This window comes from Wyeomyia smithii, chromosome 3, assembly GCF_029784165.1.
Source record: "Wyeomyia smithii strain HCP4-BCI-WySm-NY-G18 chromosome 3, ASM2978416v1, whole genome shotgun sequence".
NCBI classification, from domain to species: Eukaryota; Metazoa; Arthropoda; class Insecta; order Diptera; family Culicidae; genus Wyeomyia; species Wyeomyia smithii.
In genome coordinates, this window is record NC_073696.1 from 97,770,587 (window position 1) to 97,790,501 (window position 19,915).

The 19,915-nt window shown below is 38.3% G+C and overlaps 1 protein-coding gene across 10 annotated transcripts in view; it reads right to left on the reverse strand.

Annotated features, from left to right (window-relative positions):
* Positions 1-3,254: 3,254 nt before the first annotated feature.
* Positions 3,255-19,915, reverse strand: part of LOC129729642 (uncharacterized protein DDB_G0283357) — a 121,654-nt gene continuing 104,993 nt past the window's right edge. For all 10 annotated transcript variants that reach the window (XM_055688375.1, XM_055688367.1, XM_055688374.1 and 7 more), the window contains exons 6-8: positions 6,848-7,063; positions 6,514-6,782; positions 3,255-6,445 (exon numbers count right to left, since the gene is read on the reverse strand). In XM_055688375.1, the coding sequence (XP_055544350.1) occupies positions 6,395-6,445; positions 6,514-6,782; positions 6,848-7,063 (536 nt within the window). In that variant the 3' untranslated portion in view covers positions 3,255-6,394. The remainder of the gene's footprint in view (positions 6,446-6,513; positions 6,783-6,847; positions 7,064-19,915) is intronic.

Sequence of the window (19,915 nt, forward strand, 5' to 3'; positions counted from 1 at the left end):
AAATTTCCTAGAACTTTGAGCGCCGATTACTCGAAATAATGTTTTTGGAGCTTGGTTCGATTTGAATGCACGCCGATCATATCATATTTGCTAGTTCGTCACCAGTTGCATTTTTTTGCAGGAATGGAATGGACTATAAGGAGGCATAATAATGTCATAATCGCACGCAACCATTCAAAACCCGATAAAACAACGAAACACGATCACTGACAATGACTCAAAATTGGATCTAAAAAAATTGCTGCATGCTGAAACATAAATTAAATTTTTAAAAGATCGAAAAGATCAAATCGAAAAGTAAACGATCTTTTCGATTTTTGCAGGGCTGAAAAATCGATCAAAAAAATCGAAGATCGGAGCGGAAAAGATCGATTCTCTTTAGATCGATCCAAGATCGACCAATCCTATATCGATCTAATGATTCGGAATGTACTATTTAGCCTATATAGGAGCCTGATATTTACAGATACCATTCTTTTTTGCAGCCGATGCTTTCTGATATTTTTTTAAAGTTTCACCACAGAGAACAGACTAACAAGCGACGAACAAATTTTTCCACCATCGACATCGCATCGACAAACGGTAAACCTGATAATGTGAAGGATAAGTTCTATGACATATGGACATATGGAGAGTGCCCAAGACATGACGTAAAGACGGGAGCAGTTCTTTGGTCCCATTGTTGGTGGACACGCTACCAATAATGAGAATTGGGTTGTTTAGCTATTCACGGAGTGTAATTTTCTGAGCAAACGTAAAATTTTATATCATTGTCCTTCGATTTTTAAATGAAGAATAAAAATAGCTCCAAATCACTACAATGACAGTTGGTATATGGGCGAACTGTCATTGTAACGATTTCGAGCAGATTTCACCCAACCGCAGCCAGAGGGATGGCATTCTATCCAGTTTTCCACGAGCGGTAATAGCGGACAGTTCACGTAGTCCATTTTAACGTTTTCTGTATTTTTCAATCGTAGTAACTAAGTGAAAAACATAAAAATTTTGCAACGTAGCATAGCAACGTTAAAAAACAGTTTTGTTTATTTGGTCCGCACAGGTGCACGGCGAAATTTAAATAACAAAACGCCCATTGTATGTTGAAGTTGCGTTACGACGTAGTTATATTTTCTACTCCGTTACTGCGATTGAAAGTTCTTTGACCTAGAGAAAACGTTGAAATGGGCTGCGTACACTGTCCGCCATTACTGCTCCTGGAAAGCAGGATAATACATCCTTTGCACACAAATGGCAACACCTCAACAGCGAACCTAGCTTTAAAGTCGACCATATCGAGGGTCGACGTATACAAGACGAGCACTTCGAGGAGAATACGGTTGGACATCCAGAGGTTGTCAGCTGACGGAGTTGCTGCTGTGTACACTTGGAAAGTTGATGAGCGGATTGGAGAACTGAACGATATCACGATTCACGATACGATCAGCAATACAGCGCGAGAGGTGTTGGGCACGACCGCATGAACCACACACAACACGTGATACGACGCGGAGTGTGAAGAGGTGACAGACGAGAAAAACCAGGCCCGTGCTCGCACGATGGTGGTAGCAGATCGTGTGTTCTGCCTGATTAGGGAGAGTTATAGAGAGGCTAGAGCAGCCGAAAAGAGACTTCATAAACGCAAAAAACGTGAGCACTGTGAACGTTCTCCAGCGGAGGCGGAGGCTAGCTTCCATACGGTGCCAATCCTTGCCATGTGTAACGACAAGGAAAAGAACCTGATAATCGATAAGACACTGGTGACCAAGCGATGGAAACAGCATTTCGAGGTGTTGCTGAACGGTGAAGAGGATAGAGTCGTCGACAGAAACAGGAGATAAATTGAGGATGATGGACAAGCTGTGAATGAATGAATGTAAATGAGGCCAAGCTTGGACGATGTTAGGGATTCCCTAATTCCCTAATAGGGAAGATTGTAAAAAGTTGAAAAACATAAAGAAGCAGGAATGGACGGCATCCCAGCCGAAATTTTTGAAGCCAGGAGTGAGCAGCTGTTGCGTGCTATCCATCGGGTCATCTTGTAATTTTGAACCGATGACAAACTACCAGCGAAAAGGATGGACGAACTCATTTGACCAATCTATAAAAAGGGCCACCGACTCGATTGCAGTGATAATCGAGGCATAACACTCCTCAGTTCTGCCTAAAAGATTTTCTCCCGCATTCTGTTTCATAGACTGAGGCCTTTGTCGGGAAAGTACCACTGCGGTTTCCGGGGATCTACAACGGACCAAATGTTCACCTTACGTCAAATCCTTGACTAGTTCAGAGAAGAAAACTTACAGACTCATCATCTGTTCATAGACTTCAAGGCGGCATGCGATCTAGTTAAGCCCAACGAAGTAGGATGACGGGCTTTCGAGCCTGTTGTTCAACATTGCCTTGGAGGGTGAAAGAAGCAAAGAAGCGATAGCTTTGCGGATAATATTGATATCGTCGGCATTAACCGCAGAGCAGTGAAAGAGGCATTTGTGCCTTTCAAAAGCAACGAGAATGGGACTTACCATTAACTCTACCAAAAACAAAGGACTCAAAAGTTCGATTGAAGCTTTGAGTGTCAGTCGGCTAAACTGTAACTCTAGGCCTTTACATACCCGCCGTTTGTTTTGGTATTTGACGTTTGTTGTCTTTTTAACTGGGAATTTTCCCAGTTAGCGAGCGCACAGTTAAAAAGAAGCCCAGTTAAAGCGTGCCCAGTTAGCGATAGTTATTGTATTTGTGGGTGTAAGTGATACGCTTTTCATTTATATTCGTGCTTGGGTAAAACTAACACCCTTCCGTTTCAAGCTTACTGCTCTACTATACAGAGCCTCTTTCCATAAATCCACAATATCGCCTAATTACAATTTCCTGGAGAGAACTTTCATACGTTACTCAGACTAGTGTTAGGTATTTGAGGGACTTATTTTTATTAGGAGAAGAGTCAAAAGAGATACTGAAGAATTCAGCTTGATGAAAGGATGTTTGATTGGTTGAAATTCGAGCGCACAGCCACTCGTTTGTCAAAGCGGACTCTGTAACCTTGCGGCTACGCAGCTCTCTTCCGTACGAAAGAGCTGGTATGCGACACCACGACTTCCAAAAAGCGGTATTGCCAATAAAAGAAGTGCAGATTCCCGGGCATATCTCACAATATGATAGATTCTGGTCGCAGTGAGTATTTCCATACAGGAAAAAAAACTAAAATACCACGACAGTGGTGAGAAACGGGAAAATTACAAATAAAACTCCGCGTATTGTTATAAATATTAAATATTAACTTTTTTTATTTAGGACTTTTGATACATTTTATAGTTATGATTTAAACTGCTTTACATACGTAATAGTTGGTAGTTGTTCACCCTTATTTAATACAACAAACGGTCATCAATCTGTATGTAGTTTTTGTTCTTCAGATTTATAACACTTGAAACATTCGGCATACCTATTACACCTTAATCACTTTATGATTTCTTTTTTTTTCTTGTGTCATTTTTTATTTATATTCATATAAACAAAGTGTTTTTGTTTGTAATGCACGTAATTGTTTTTTTTTTGCGTTCAGTTTGTCAATCATATTGCCTGCTATTTAAAAGTGGGAAAAAGAAGAATTTTTCTAAGGAATCGTATTCTTGGCAAAATTGAGCCACCCGATGATAAACTACTGTTCAGATTAGGCCTCGAAAATGTTGAAATATAATCTATATGAATACGAGCCTTTGAATTTTACAATCAGCTTGACAGATTCGTTCGCAATGTACTAAAAAAGTTCACAAAGTCTTCTTGCTCCTTCGAAGCGAGTTTGTACGCCTTGCTAGGATATCTTAGAATTTCTGCTTAAAAGTTTTAGTTAGCTCGATACAAAAATTAGCTTGAAAGACGCTTGAATCCCATTCTAATAAAGTATTCTATGTTAGGGATGAACGCAGCAATCTAGCATAAACTTTTGTGAATAAGTATGTATAAACGTTAAACCTCGGATGTAGAAGTCTGCATGCAACGGCTTGTTCAACTGTATTTAAACTTCTGTATATTCGCTACGCGTTACAACTTTTTTTTAGTTTGGTAAAAAAATGTATTCATTTTTAATTTCTTTATCGTAAGGCCACAAAAGCATTTTTATTTTGAATAAAAGTTTAACTTTTATAACAATCTAACGCGGTAGTTATTAGTCCTAAACTTCTCTGTCACACAACTATCCTCCCTAGAGATGGCAAAATTTAGCGGCATTACATGAAACTCTTGAGCGTTGAGTACATTTTTCGTGTTCGTATAGTCTGCGTAACGATGAAAATTTTTGTATCGCGCAGATAAACTTTCCCTAAGACGTTATTGATGTCACTAGAATACAAATTTCGCCTCTCGGCTACTTCTCCAGCTGTGTTGAGCTGTCCTTGTTTTTTTGCAGATCGTGTATAGCAACTTGAAAGTGTAGAAGTTCCAACAAACCGTAACTCGTAATGAGTTCAAATTCTCGCTTATCTACAAATTCTAAATATTTAAACATGATTCTGCTCTCACTGTCTAGGTTCACTACTCTGCCTTATTCAAAAATGGTTTCTTACTCAAACTTTTGCAATCCACGGCTCATTGCAGGCGGTTTTTATGGCGATAGTTTTTAAATATTGTTCTCTATTTTGGTTCGCACTATTTATGATTTCATCGATAAAAGTATGATTTGAGGTTGTATGTACAAATATTTGGAAATAGACTGACAACTTGCTAGCAGGACATTGCCAATTTAATAGTTACACTTTTTTAGCTCATCAATACCCGCAGTAAAAAAAACATCCTTGGTTGTTAAAAACGCTATAACTCATTCTAAATGCAATTTGAACTAGCAAATGGTTGTTGAGTTACGCGGTTCCGGAAAAAAAAGTTTACCCCTGAAAGAAAGCGTTCTCTATCCGAGTGATTGCAAATTTTCTTTTTCTTAAGCGAAAATTGGTCACACAGAGCGTTCTCGGCATGCACAATCAAGATTCTGGAATAAATATTTCAGAAATGTCCAATGCAATTTTCCTCACAAACGTTATGGTACTGTAGGATCTAGTATGAGGGGAGTGCACGAAGAACCTGGCAATTAACCCAACATTCTTATTGATTTTGTTCAATAAAATACTCAAGGCTGATTAGTAATTTCACTAATTTTTGTGTTGGCTAACAATTTGGTTTCGGAGTGCTAATCGCTAATCACTGCAGTGGAATGGGACAACAATATTTACATCAATTGCTAATGATCACACTAGTTATTTTCAACCAAAACATAAATACAGTTTTTAATATATTTCCGAGAAAACCTAGAATTACACTTCCTTGTGATAAAAATGGTAACTAAACCCATCAAAGTTCTAAATATTTCAACGTGCTATCGACTTTCTCACACCAAAAATTGAAAGTGCCTCATTTTTAATTCCACCTTTTCGTGCGAAACGTGAGTATTATTTATTGCGGAATTTGCACTAGCATTCGAGAGTCTGCCATTTTTTTGCTGAACAAATGTTTTTTCTAACAGCGTGAAAACGTAATGTTTTTCGCTGGACATCTGATTCTAAACCGTAAAGTGCAACGTAAAAAAGCAACAGGGAGATAAACAAAATTTTATGTCGTGGAACTCACGTAAAAACTCACGGTACATGAGCTTCAAATAGTATTATTTTAGAAAAGTGAAGCTTAGCAGTTTCCATCAAGCGGTGCCTACGTGCTACTACCCGCGTGGGTTCAAAACGTTCCAAACCAAGACGGACTGTTGTGCTACGATCAACTTGTTTCCTAATGCTTCCTGCAGTAGTCAGTCTAGATCCTTAAACGAACATTCGATACGTATATGCGTAAGCAAATGAAGAATAAAGCGACAAAACCTCTCCGTATAGTAAATTTGTGTAATGGAATTAATCACCTGATATTTCTGCGCATCAGTAATACTCGTGGAACTACGCGCTAGTTAATCGATTTGCCTAGCTTAACACCAAACACTAAACTCATGTACGATTTTATATTGTCTATTTTTATTTTATTTGTTTGTTTGCCTTCCAACTGCAATTTAAAATTAAACCGAAAATATACAGATTTACAGCCGTATAAAATAACTAGCTTCGCGCTGTTTTAAAACAAAAAATACCCGGCCACGTTAAAATGTTGTGTATCACTTCTTGTACCTTGATGAAATCCTACTCTCTCTCTCTCTCTCTCTCTCTCTCTCTCTCTCTATTTCTTCCTCGTTTTGTTTCCCTGTTGGCGCTAAATATTTTTTCCTGCTAATCGGAAAAAAAGCTTGAAACTTACTACATTCCGGCATGTACATCTAATACGTCGGTCACTGAAATCTACACGCACGAAAACCAAGCTGGTTCGCCTAGAAACCAGAACGAGTGTCTGTGCTGATCTAGGAAGCTACTCATAAGAACGGGTTATTCGATTTGGACGAACCGGTCGTCGCTCCTGCAGCCTAAAAAAATTATAATCAATATAACATTGTACAATGTCATAAAAAAAGGATTTTTTATCGAAACTTACCACGAATGGATTGCCAAAGTGCCCGTTAAACTGGGGTACCACCTGGGCGCCAATAGCGCTGCTTACCGGATGGTGGAAGGCATTGGTGAAACCGACTCCGTTGCCGTTAATCAGATGTGCTTGCGCAAATCCGTTCTGGTACGGTGAAGTTCCGTAGAAACCACTTGGTGTCGTCCCGGTGGCCGGTGTTGAACCCGGAATCGACCAGTTGAGGCTGGACTGTTGTTGCTGGAACGGATTTGCTGACTTGAACGGGTTTGCTGTGGTTACTGGAAAAATAAGCGCAAGGTTATTCGTGCTATCATTGCTGGTGGGAAGAGAGGCCGGATCTTACTTTGATGTACATCACTGGTGTGATTTCCATTGAGTAATCCATTACTGGTGCCGTTCATGTTGTGACTGTTACTGTTGTAGTTGTTGTTCGTTTCACACTCGAGTTTGATCTCTCGGAACTGGTCGTCTAAGTCTTTCAACGCGGCATATCTATCTACGGACGGTGCTGAGGTGCTTTGAGCAGTTGTTGATTTTGAGCTTGTTGAAATGGGAACACCTGGAAGAAAGATTTTGGTTAATTAGGTTCCCTCATTGATTGTGCTGAAAATACCAGGCTCAAACTACATAAAAATGAAGGTGTGAAATCATAAGTTATTACTACTGACATATTTAATAACAGCTGAACTGATGAGCGTGAATGGGGTTCACGTCTGATAATGTCAATCGAAATCAATAGACAAATCGAAACACTGAACCAAAAAACAAATATAAGAAAAACAATGAGATCTTTATTAAAGTTGACATCTACGACAGACATCTACGACTACGAGTAGTATGTTCTATTTTGTAGGTGACTCTAATGTCGATTTCTTGATACGCAGTAAATTTAGCCGAATATACCTATTTATGCGATACTGCGTGCTAAACTTTTCTATATTGGAAAAACGCCAGAGGACCGCGCGCCGGGAGAAAAAAAAAATCCTTTTCAGACTGCACAAAAGCGCGAGACAATTTGGCGGCGGATCAAACGAACTTATATAACTTCCAACTGAAAGTTGATGAGATTGCTGGAACTTTCTACCTCTTTCGCTGCTACAATAGTTAATGATGATTTAGGGTTCAAATCACATAAATCCGTCAGTATGATGATCATTTTTTTTTTTCATCAAAGATAACAGGATAACCAAGTAAAGTTATATTGCAGTTGAAAGTTATCGTTACTTCAATTAAACCAAATGAAAAATAGAAATTTAACATCTTAAAAAGTGTTTCTAATATCTTTAAGTTTTAACACAATGAAGCACATGCATTCCAGCTGGTCTCGAGGTACAATGCTTCGAAGCAAGAAAAGTAATGCATCAAAATTTTGCACGCGCATCGCGAAAATCCGAACTACTCGCACGTTGACAAAATTTTTGAATGTGACCAAATCAACCGTCACCAATTCAATAGGTGTTTGAAGAACGTTTGTCGGCTGCCAGGAATATAGGATCGGAGGAAAATAGAAATCCGAGGGCCGTAAAACGACGAACATATCGAGCTAAAGAACGAGCCGGATTGTCGACTTACAAAAAGGTGGTGACTCCAAATCGTGACGATAAGCAAAACAAATCGGCCAGATAACGATCGCGGGAGCTGTACGTAAAGATGCTGAATAAAGAAACTAATGTCAAGGCAGACTTTGGCAGGTTGCGGTGGGCTGGACATGTTGTAAGGATGTCAGACGACAGCCCGGTAAAGATGGTTCTTGAAACCAATCCGTCAGGGACGAGACGGAGAGGTGCACAGCGGGCAAGGTGGATCGATCAGGTGGAAGACGACCTGCGGACCCTACGCAGACTGCACAGCTGGCGAACTGCAGCCATGGACCGAGTGGAATGGAGACGACTCTTACGTACAGCAAAGGCCACACCACAGCTTGGGACTGTTTGGTAAGGTAAGGTAAGGTCAAGGCAGACTTTAAATTGTTTTCTGGACAGGAATATTATACGGCAACTGGAAGAGGAAAGGTGGCAGAGATTTTTAAACACATTAAGCTGTTGAGAAATATCTCGTGTGGCAGGCCTTCTGTTTCACTGGTTTGAAGAGCAACATTTTCAGCGCGAAAGGTTCTTTCAACCAGGAAAATTATGTGCAGGGTCTGAAAAAACGTCTGTTACCTTTCCTCAAACAACTGTGAGCACAACTGTGTTTGTTCCCGTCTATTTTAGCCAGATTTTGCATCTTGCCATTACGGAAAAGGCCACCGAGTGGTGTGGCGCGAACAACGTCCAGGTGGTGCCAAAGGACAAGAACCCCCCAACACACCGTAGCTTCGCTCTATATAATAATACTGGGCTACTGTCAAGAAGATACGAAAGACAGTTGTCAATGAGATGCAGTTCAAGGCTAAAGCAGGTATTAGACGTAGCAAATATTTGCTATTTTTCAATACAGATTTTATTTTGTGCAAATAAAAAATCACAAGAAGGTTGTATGCAAAGCCACGACCGCAAGGTTGAAGTAGAATACTTTTACAAGAAAGATAACCGGGCTGCTTGCGTGTCAGTCATTTTTTCTAGTAATTAATGTTGACCGTTCATTGGCAGTATTGTAATTTCTTTTTGTCTGATATTTTGAATGAAGTTCATTGGATATTTTTAAATTTTGTGCAAATGAGAAGTTGAAGTGCTGCCGAATTGTAATATGCACATTTAATACGACATCATTAAACGGGAACGGAACAAAGGCTACGGTTATGCAGAACGCGAATGCCGGCGCGATGCGATTCGCCTTACCGTGGTGAAATGTACAGCTCTTTTTAAGGCGAAGTAGAGCTATCCATTTCAACAGATTTCGTCTTGCCGAATCGCATCGCGCCGTTATTTGCGTTCTGCATGACCGTGGCCAAACACGAAGCGACGCAAACACGTAATAATAGTCAGAGTATGCATGTAGATGAAGATAATTAACTTTGGATTATAGCGCAAAACAAAAAAAATAATAACTCTTCAAATAATCATTTGTGTTCTTCAAATTTCAGTTGTTCAATTTAATATCCGATGAAATGTTTGTTTATTATCTGATGAAGCTTTTATATAGGCCAAATGATGCATTCCCAATTTACTAGGTCCATAACTCTGCCGACCGTGCTTGGGAAAGCGCGGTATAACGACCAATCAGAGGTCGAATTTTGTGTTTTTACAAGGCTCAAGAGTTTTCAATAGTACAATAGTTCGAATGATAAAATTGCAATTTCATGCATTTGGTAGGAATCTTAGAAGATTTTCTAATCGATGCTGAAAATACGAAGGAAATCCATCGAAAACTAACCGATTTATTAGCATTTGAAATTTTTCTCACTTTTTTCAGTTTTAGATTTTCATTTTACATCCCTATGTAGCCGAACTTCCTGAGAGAAGTATTCTAATTCAAAATTAAATCTTCATTAATTCATTCGTTGTCCTTATAAGGACAATTGTTCAATTTATCATAGGATGTAGTGTTTATCTTACATCTCTGTGTTACCTTGATAGTGAGGACTAAGGCGCACGGTCAACACAATGAGAAAGGTGTTTTCACATTGAAAACTAGACACGGCTTTACTGGAGGAAGTGTTGGCAAATGCATCTACCGCTAATACCACCGCTATCATACGAAAGCGCGTCGTTCCATGTGGGGAATATCAACAACGAAAAATGACGCGCGTCTAAGCATAACCCGAACTGTTTCGCCGTGCTGCTCCCATTTACCTTTACATCGGCCTCAGGGAAGTACCGGCTGCAGCTGCATCTACCGCTAAGGCTGTCACTATACTGCTATTAGTGCCAAAAGCTATTAACTCTTCAAATAAGTGTGTTATTTGTTCTCAAAAGAACAATTGTTCAATTCAAAATCGGATTTACGCAATCGCATCTCTGTAATATGACCGATAATAATATTCTTCTGAACAAACTGATACAACTTTCCCATTAGGCCTCTGCCATAATAGACGCGAAAAGTGACGCGAACCGATTCGCTCAGCTGTAGGTTAATGTACAGCCATCAGTAGAGCTGTACATCAACCTACGGCCGAGCGAATCGGTTCGCGCCGCTTTTCGCGTCTACTATGGCAGAGGCCTTAGAGAAAGTTGCTGGCTGATGTATTCACTTCATGCAAGCCTGCTGCTGATGCTTCCCGCTACCACACTGAAACAGCATTTTAGTGAAGGGAGTGTCGTTGCATCAGCTGACCCTGCTACTATCGATGCTGATATACCCGCTGCAACAGCTACGCTATGCATAGCCATGCCACAGTTGTGGCCGCTATACGCTGGCCCAACTGCTGAGCACCTACAACGCTATCCGTAGCCATGCCACAGTTGTGGCCGCCATTGGTATCCGCTGTACCTGCATCTGCTGGCCCTGCTGCTATCGATGGTGAGATCCACTGAAACTGCTACACTTATTCGCAGCCATGCCACAGTTGTGGCCGCTATCCGCTATCGATGGTACCCACTGCTCGCTCCCGCTGCTGCTTAGGGAGGACTGCTATCGTCGCTGTTCAGAACTACTATGAGCGGCTTCGACTAAAACAGGCTCTTATATAGGGATGAAAATAGGAATGAATTATTTTACGTACGTTTACGTACGTTTTACGTACGCACACACGCAACGGTTTTAACCCGTATCTTATTGCGGTTTGTAACATCAAGCGATTTCGTTTGCTCGCTGTTGCGTGTTGCATCATGTTGCAACTTGGCAGCTGGGAGACGACGAAATTCTGTTTATGCGGATTGATTGAATCGACTTCATATTAGCTCTGCATAGTCGAACTAACTGCTTTTGTGAATGCGTACTAACAGGGCAGTTTATTATTCAATGTCGGTTATGCTGATCGCAGCCTTTGCGCTGCCCCTACAGTGGGGGGTTTACTAAATAAAGTGAAAATTAGACAACTACAACAGAATTTGATTGCATCCCGCACAGAATGTCTGCTTGTGTTGATGCCAGAAAATTATTAACCTTCAATTATTTTTTTATTTGCCTTGAAAAAAGCTGTTGCGGTTCAAAATCGGTTGCTAATTACAACCTTTGAGCTGCCCTAACATTGGGGGAACTAAGATACACGGACAACATGCACTGTGGAAGCTTTTTCACATTCAGTAAATAAGACGGGTGCGACAAATTTAAATTGCTAGGATGCAACACAGAATACTTGCTTGCGTTGACAAAAATTATTAACTTCCAATGACTTGTTTATTTGCCTTCAAAAAGGCATTTTGATTCCCAAAATTAGATTTCCTGATGGCAATCTTCATGCTGCCCCAACACAGGGGGAATAATGGCTGTCTGGCGACACACGCTGAGAATAACCGCGCTGCTCCTGAGACGTGGTGACCAACCACAGAGCTAGTGCTGCTGCTAAGGAAGGACGACTGCTGTTGTCGCTGTCTAGAACAATTATGAGCGGCTCCGGCTGAAATAGGCTCTTATATAGGCCAAATAGCATGTTTTCAATTGCAAGGTATATGATCCTGTCGACCGTGCTTGGGAAGCAATCATATAACGACCAATCAGAGGTCGAATTTTACGTTTTGACAAGGCTTGACTATTTTCAATAGTACAATAGTGTGAATAATAAAATTACAATTATCTTATTTTGGGAAGAATCTTAGAAGATTTTCCAATCTATTGCTGCAAGAACTAAGGAAATCCATCGAATACTAACCGATTTATTAGCATTTGAAATTGGACACATTTTTCACTTTTTTCGGTTTTAGATTTTCATTTCACATCCCTATGTAGCCGAACTTCCTGAGAGAAGTATTCTACTTCAAAATCGTACCAAAAATAGCAAATATTTGCGTCGTCTAATACCTGCTTAACTGACGTTCTGCAGCGAACAAAGTGACCAAGTTTGGTTTGACAATTTTTTTACCGTAATACTTTTGAATGCGAGAGAAATCCATTCCATGCATTGGTTTTAGTTAGAAAAAAAGTTTTTTTTTCTCTAATCTTTTTATATACAATGTCAATGTGGAATTACCCTAAATATTTCATCTTTCCGCTTTCATTTTGTTCCATGGTGCATAGATCTGTTGTGTTTTACTACGAGAAGAGTGTAATAATTGTGGAACCCCAGTTTGCTCCAAGTTTTTACTTCAACCGTGGTTGTTTGATCGAATTACTGAATTTTGAGATGATTCAAGATTAGTACGATACTGTGAAACCGAGTGTTCTACAGAATATATTTCATTTCCTTTTTTTTTTAAAACATTGTCATTATAAAACTTGTTCAGTTCCGGCTAAAGTCTGGGGAAGGACAAGGAGAAAGAAATATACTGCCAATTTTTTTTTCTTCTAATGGGTTACAACTAAAATTTTGGATTTTTTTTAAGGTTAACTTTATGTATATGTATGCTCTTTTCCCCCATCTTTATGCCAGTATTGTTGGTTTGTTAATGCATGTTGAAAATGGCATCGAAACAAAAAGCATCGCACAAGCGCATTGAACAATTCTAACTAAACTGCACAAAAATTCTGCTGTTTGCAGTTTGTCACGGTAAATTATTTCAAAAGCGAAAATTTTCTGGTTTCGACAGTGTATAGTATCCTTCAAACCTCAACAAAGAAGGTAGTGGAAGACGGGCCATAGTAATGGACAGCTAAGGGCTTTGTTCTTATTGTCTAAATCATGGTTCAAGCCAAATGTCTTTTCAAAAAAACACCAAAAACACGCAACCCAACGAATCTGCTTCAGTGTCATCCTTTCTTTGGGATTTCATGTTCCTTGGTGTGCAAAAATAATTAGAGAGCAACGAACTACAAACACATGATTGGATTAAGAGATGCATTCGAAAAATCGACGTGAAGACCGTACACCGCTTTTATTCCGGCATCATAAAAAAGCTTCGTCTAAAAGCCGATTACGGACCTTTATCAGATTTTCTTAAAGTACATCTACCTTTCTGATAACAGTAGAAAAAAATCTAAAATTCAAGTTGTCACCCGTCAAAGTATGATGACATATCAACTACATTCTTGCCCAAAACATTACTGTATTTACAGTTCAAACAATTTCCCCTGTTTTGAAGTTATGTTAAACAAGAATAAACACTGCACTTCTGCTAGGACTGGAACTTATGTAAGGTACACGAAAATATTTTTTCACCAGAGATAGATTTTATAGCCGTAAAGAGAAAAAAGAAGCTAATTTTCCACTCTCAGAAGATTTGTTACGGGACTACCGTTGAAAAAGTTTGTTAACAAAATAATAAAGATCGGTTCCCTTGAGGACAAGCTATGAAGTGGACGCACAAATGGACCGGTGAGCCCAAAGTTGGAAATCATAATCATGGAAGCTTTTGCGAGGCAAAAATGGATAGTGTCACGTGATGGGCCCAATCGCGAAGTTTCAGCGTGCCAAGACGCTCGACACATATAAAAAGTAGAAGCTATCGATGATGCCCTTAAAGCAGACTACCAGCACTGAACCGAAGATTCAAGAGTTGTACGACACAATAAAGGTTTTCTATCAAAAAATTAAGGGCGTCTAAACAATCTGTAAAACTTTCACTTCGTTTGGAACTGAAAACAAATTCGATACAGTGAAATCGAAGGTTGGCATGGGGTTGACATATATCAAAAGTTGACCTTTGAGTTTCGTTTGGAAGTAGAGCTCAAAAGTTACGTCTTCTCAAAAAAAGTCCCCAAGCAAAATTTCAGCTCAATTGGACCCCGGAATCACGTGCCCTAAAGTTTCACTTTCTTACCAATAAAAACATGCGCTGGTAGTAGTTGTAAATGTTGTCGGTATTGAAATTTGTTCTTGTGTTTTGTTTTTATTTTATGCCCAATATCTTAGAAACATCGAGATCTGATTTTATCTCAAAAAATTTTTTTTTTGTAAAAAATCGAGATTATAGTTTTCTAATTTCTAAGTGCCAGAAACCCAATTTTGCACAAAAAAAGTTTTTTTTATAGCACCAGATCTTGATGTTTCATGCATTTTTAAAACATTTGGCATCAAAGAAATTCGAAAATAAAACGTAACTCGTGAACGTCGATGTACATAGGATATGAAAAAAACTCAAAAATTTTTACAATAACGGAAAAAAGGAACAAAAACAAGAAATCATCCCTAAAATGAGGAAAAATTTCACAAATGTGTTTGACGTAGGTCTACGTCCTATTTTTGTAGCGTCGCACTCAGTGAAAAGTGAACCGAAAATGTGCCCTCCTTAAACTACTTACTACCACTGAACGGATTTTAAACGCAAGTATCTTGGTAAAAAGGTGATGATTACCCTAAACTTAATAATTAATAATATAATAACTGAGCTAGATTCCTGTTCGCGATGCTTATTTTAACCTCCGGTTGTTAGTAGCTTCGCCTTTTTTTCAAGTTCTGTCATTTTCCCAGTTTCACAAAACGCAAAAAGATTATATTCCTCATGTAATACAAATGTACGAAGCAGAACTGCGAAAGTTCACTATCATATAGCTGAATATGCGTTACCAGTAACAACTTCGCATTCATCCATTAACAAATTATAGTGCAAGGAAAATGAACTTAGTCTTTTTTCTTGATATAGCACAGTTACCGATTTTTCATTCTTCCTCGCACTCATTCGTAAAATATTGCACTGAGATTCTGTCACTATCGATATCAAGTTCATTCCTGTGTCTTTAAAACATAAAGAAACAAGTTAACAATCAATACGTTTTCAGTCAAGTGATAGTAGTGATTTTTTGTATACTGTGCTAAATGTTAATTTTCAAATTTCGTGCTTGATACATGATGGAGAAACTTTTGTGCAGATTTCAGAAAGGTAAGTATTAAAATGCGTTTGAAACATAGCAACGGCACAGTCCAGTATTCTTATCGTGATAATCTCTTTTTTAGCACCAGGCTGCCAGGACTACTGCATGGACAGTTGACTTCCGTCTTTTCCAGTGAAGAAACCAATGTGAAATTATATTTGTCGCATCTAGATAGGCAGAAACAAAAAACTGTTCAAGAGAGAACCCGTTAGGTTCTACGTGAATTTTGCATAAGTTCAGTGTCGTCAGTATAATCAGCGCCCATCCAAGATTTTCACAGGCAAGAAAAACAGTGTGAGACCTTTTAAGAGCCAGTTCGCGAGAGGCGCAACCGCATGTTGTTTTGATGTTCTCCGATTGGGCTGAAATTCTCAGCGTTTGTTTGTCTATTCAAAGTAGGAAGTTTTGCAAAATTTCAATTTTTTTCATTGAGGTTAAGTAGGGTAAAACGGCCCTTGAAAATGATATGTCCAAAAACGTCTAAATACTAAAAAGTGCAATAGCTCCTGCTAGACTTGATGGATTTTCCTAAAAATTTGTGGTATTATTCTACACTAAGAGTACTTCAAAACGCATAGTACCAATATATGGCAAAAAGGTATATTGACGAAAAAAACGCATTTTTCTTTTAAAAATTGTCAATTTTCCGGGTCATCCTACTCTTTTCAACATCGCTAGAAAAAATATCTGAATATGGCGTTTTGTAGAGCAACTCAAGAGCTTTAATGTCATGTATAAGCCAAGTGTGCCAAATGGGGTAAAACGGCCCTAGAAGGTTTTTTTCAAAAAATCGTCGAAATCACTAAACTCACTATAGTTCCTGCTAGTCCTAATTGATTTAATTGACAAATTGGATTATCACTGTATCTTACCAGAACTACCTACTTTACCAGAAGATACGCAATTTGGGGTAAAACGTTCCTTGCAGATTTTTTTTTTTCGAAAAAAGCCGTCAAAATCACCAAAACTGCAAAAACTTGGGTTAGGCTTGATAGATTTACCGAAAACTTAGATTATTACTCTAAGTTAATACGAACTTAAGGGCAGATGGCGAAAGTGACAAATAGATTTACATAACGAAAAAAAAAATTTTTCTTGAAAAATACTTGGCGATTTTCGGGGTGCTATTTTCTCTACAGAGAAGGTCCAGCGCCCGAAGTTAGCATTTTATAAAACAACTAAAGAGCTTTTATTTGATATCAAATCCAGATGCATCATTTGGAAACTGACTAACAAGGACTAAACTTTTTCTTGACTTTTTACTAGGTTTCAAGAAAAGCATCAAACCTTGTGAAAGACTATATCGATGAGACGGTTGCTGAAAGATTGCAACATTTCGAGTTTTGTTAAAGCAAATGAAGTAAGTTATTGTTTAACTTTCATGTGCACCTTTTTAATTTGATTATTTTTAAATTTATTGTCATTGGTCTTATTCGCTTTTTTCCAGAGTGTTGGCCAAAAAATCATGTTACTCTGTTTGCTGTTGTATCAATGAAAATTAACAATCATTTAAAAAAATCACGAATTCGAACACTAATGCTTTACAATTTATACTCATGATGTTCTTCAACGTTCATCAAAGCAACGTCTTCCTTTACGCTAAGGTAAAGGTAAAGAAAATAGCACCCCGAAAATCGCCAAGTATTTTCCAAGAAAATTTTTTTTCGTTATGTAAATCTATTTGTCACTTTTGTCATCTTGCCCTTAAGTTCGTATTAACTTAGAGTAATAATCTAAATTTTCAGTAAATCTATCAAGTCTAACCCAAGTTCTTGCAGTTTTGGTGATTTTGACGGCTTTTTTCGAAAAAAAAATCTTCAAGGAACGTTTTACCCCAAATTGCATATCTTTTGGTAAAGTAGGTAGTTCTGATAAGATACAGTGATGATCCAAATTTTCAATAAAATCAATTAGGACTAGCAGGAACTATAGTGAGTTTAGTGATTTCGAAGATTTTTTGAAAAAAACCTTCTAGGGCCGTTTTACCCCATTTGGCACACTTGGCTTATACATGACATTAAAGATCTTGAGTTGCTCTACAGAACGCCATATTCAGATATTTTTTCTAGCGATGTTGAAAAGAGTAGGATGACCCGGAAAATTGACAATTTTTAAAAGAAAAATGCGTTTTTTTCGTCAATATACCTCTTTGCCATATATTGTGACTATGCGTTTTGAAGTACTCTTAGTGTAAAATAATACCACAAATTTTTAGGAAAATCCATCAAGTCTAGCAGGAGTTATTGCACTTTTTAGAATTTAGACGTTTTTGGACATATCATTTTCAAGGGCCGTTTTACCCCACTTAACCTCAATGAAAAAAATTTAAATTTTGCAAAACTTCCTACCTTGAATAGACAAACAAACGCTGAGAATTTCAGCCCAATCGGAGAACATCAAAACAACGTCCCTCAGAAAGGCGGTTGCGGCTCTCGCGAACTGGCTCTTAATTCGTTAATGTTGTAAAGTAGAATTACAAATGTTATCAACCACCGCAGACATTGTTCCCCTCTCTCCAATTGTAGGCCGTTGAGATGGCATGTTGGAACAAATCCAGTCCGAAGGTTTGAAAGCACCAAACCAAGCGCACTGAAAGCTCCTTCCACGGACACGTTGGGTGGCGTGGGTAACACAACTATTGCAACTGCGTGCAGCTCAGGGTGGGAGGCTTTCCGTTGCAACCAATGATCCCAAACTTTATAGCTGTGATTTTGTCTTGGCTCTAAGCAAAACGACTAAATCTGTTACAGGAAATTTGTTTCACCTGCCTGGTATTCCATGTTAACCGATCCGCCATACCTACATGCCAATTATATTACGATCAAATTCATCACCGTAGTTTGCCTCCGAAAGTGATTCGTCAGAAATCGGAAGCCATAAAATTTTCTAAACCATACAATGGAATTGAAATTTTAATTATATAAATGTCTAGTATCATGTGGTCGGTGTTAAGTCAGGCCGGACCAAGTGACATTTTGATCATTTCGAGAAAAACGAGTCTGAAGTTTGTTGCTCTGGGAATTTTGAAGTATTCAATATTTTTGCGCAGTTTTGATGTTATAATTTGGAGTAACTCTCTAATTGTATCATGCAATATGACAATTGAAAAAAAGGAGTGCCGTGAGCTCAAAAAGGACAGGTTTGTAACTGATTAAATGTACTTGGTCCACTCTGATTGAATCAAAGAAGAATCATTAATGACTTGAACAATTATGACCATTATGACTGAACAATTGAACAAATAATGGTAGTCCATTGATCGTCGAACCGTCAAAAAGTTTTTAATCTACATGGTTAGCTTTTGCAACATCAACAATTATTGAAAATATTATGAATAAACTTTAAACTGTGTTTGTTTCAACAATTCAATGGTAGGAGCGGAATGTTTTAATGGAAAAATATGGTTAATTCACTCAATTAAGATATTCGTTATCACCCACTTTCTCTGCAACTTTGGCCGAAATTGCCGTAAAATTTAAAATGGACTGGATGGCTTCCTCGTGTTTTGGTTCTGGAATTTCTGTCACGTTTGGATGTAGTGCTTTAAGGACAGCTCCATGAAAAGTTGGCACAGGTTCTCCATTAATGATTAGAAAATAATATTGAATAGATATTGACAATATGCTTTACACACTTAAATGTCAATCGAGTCAGCTTCTTCTTGTATTAATATGAAAGGTCTTCTCCAAACAATCGCTTGTGTTGCCTTTAGCTTCGTAATTTCATTACGGGCATAAATTTAATTAGCTTGTATGAAACAGTAACAAACATACACTTACCACTTATTTCAACCTCCTGAGGATATAATTCATTGGTAAAATCATCAAGTTTTAAGTCAGTATTACTACTGTAACTTGAACTTCTTTCTAAAATTGTGGAATGTTGTGACACCCACACAAATGATTAACGTTTCTCATTTACGTGTTCAATCAGAGTGGACCATTTACATTTTCCTCATTTACTGGTAAAGTATACTTTTTTGACTAACGGGCAAAGAAGCATTCCGATAAGTTGCCTGATAGTGTTGAATTTCATTCATGTTGACTTCAAACCGATGCTGTAAATTCCGATAATTTCAACTTTTTTCTGCTTAACACATGGTTCACTTTGTCTGCACACTATAAGGCATGATATCAGATCATGTTAGTGACAGCAATAAACGGTCCAAAAACACATTCAAAACCACGGCAGTGCAACTTTACAGATTCCGATGGGGGGGTGAGTGAAAGAATTCTCTGATAAAAAGAAATCCGGAAAAACGCTTGAAAATTCTTCCGATCGTTCGCTTTTATCAATAGCTGACCGAAGGCAGTCTCCTAGAAAATAAACACTTGGTCCATTCTGACTGAACACTGTAATCGCTTTTCATTGGTCATGCAGACAAAAGTCATGCTGTTATTTCTGCTTTTTTAGAGATAAATAAAATCTGATTGTTGTGTGATGTAGCTTAAGAAAATCTTTATCCAATACTATCGTTAACTCGTTTTTTCCAATTTTGCGACTTGGTCCGGTCTGACTTAACACCGACCATGTGTTAACCTCACCTTTCATAAACCTTTTGACTAAGAAAAGCCATGGAAAAACTTCTATGTTGAAAATGTCACGTCACTGCCGAGAGATATGA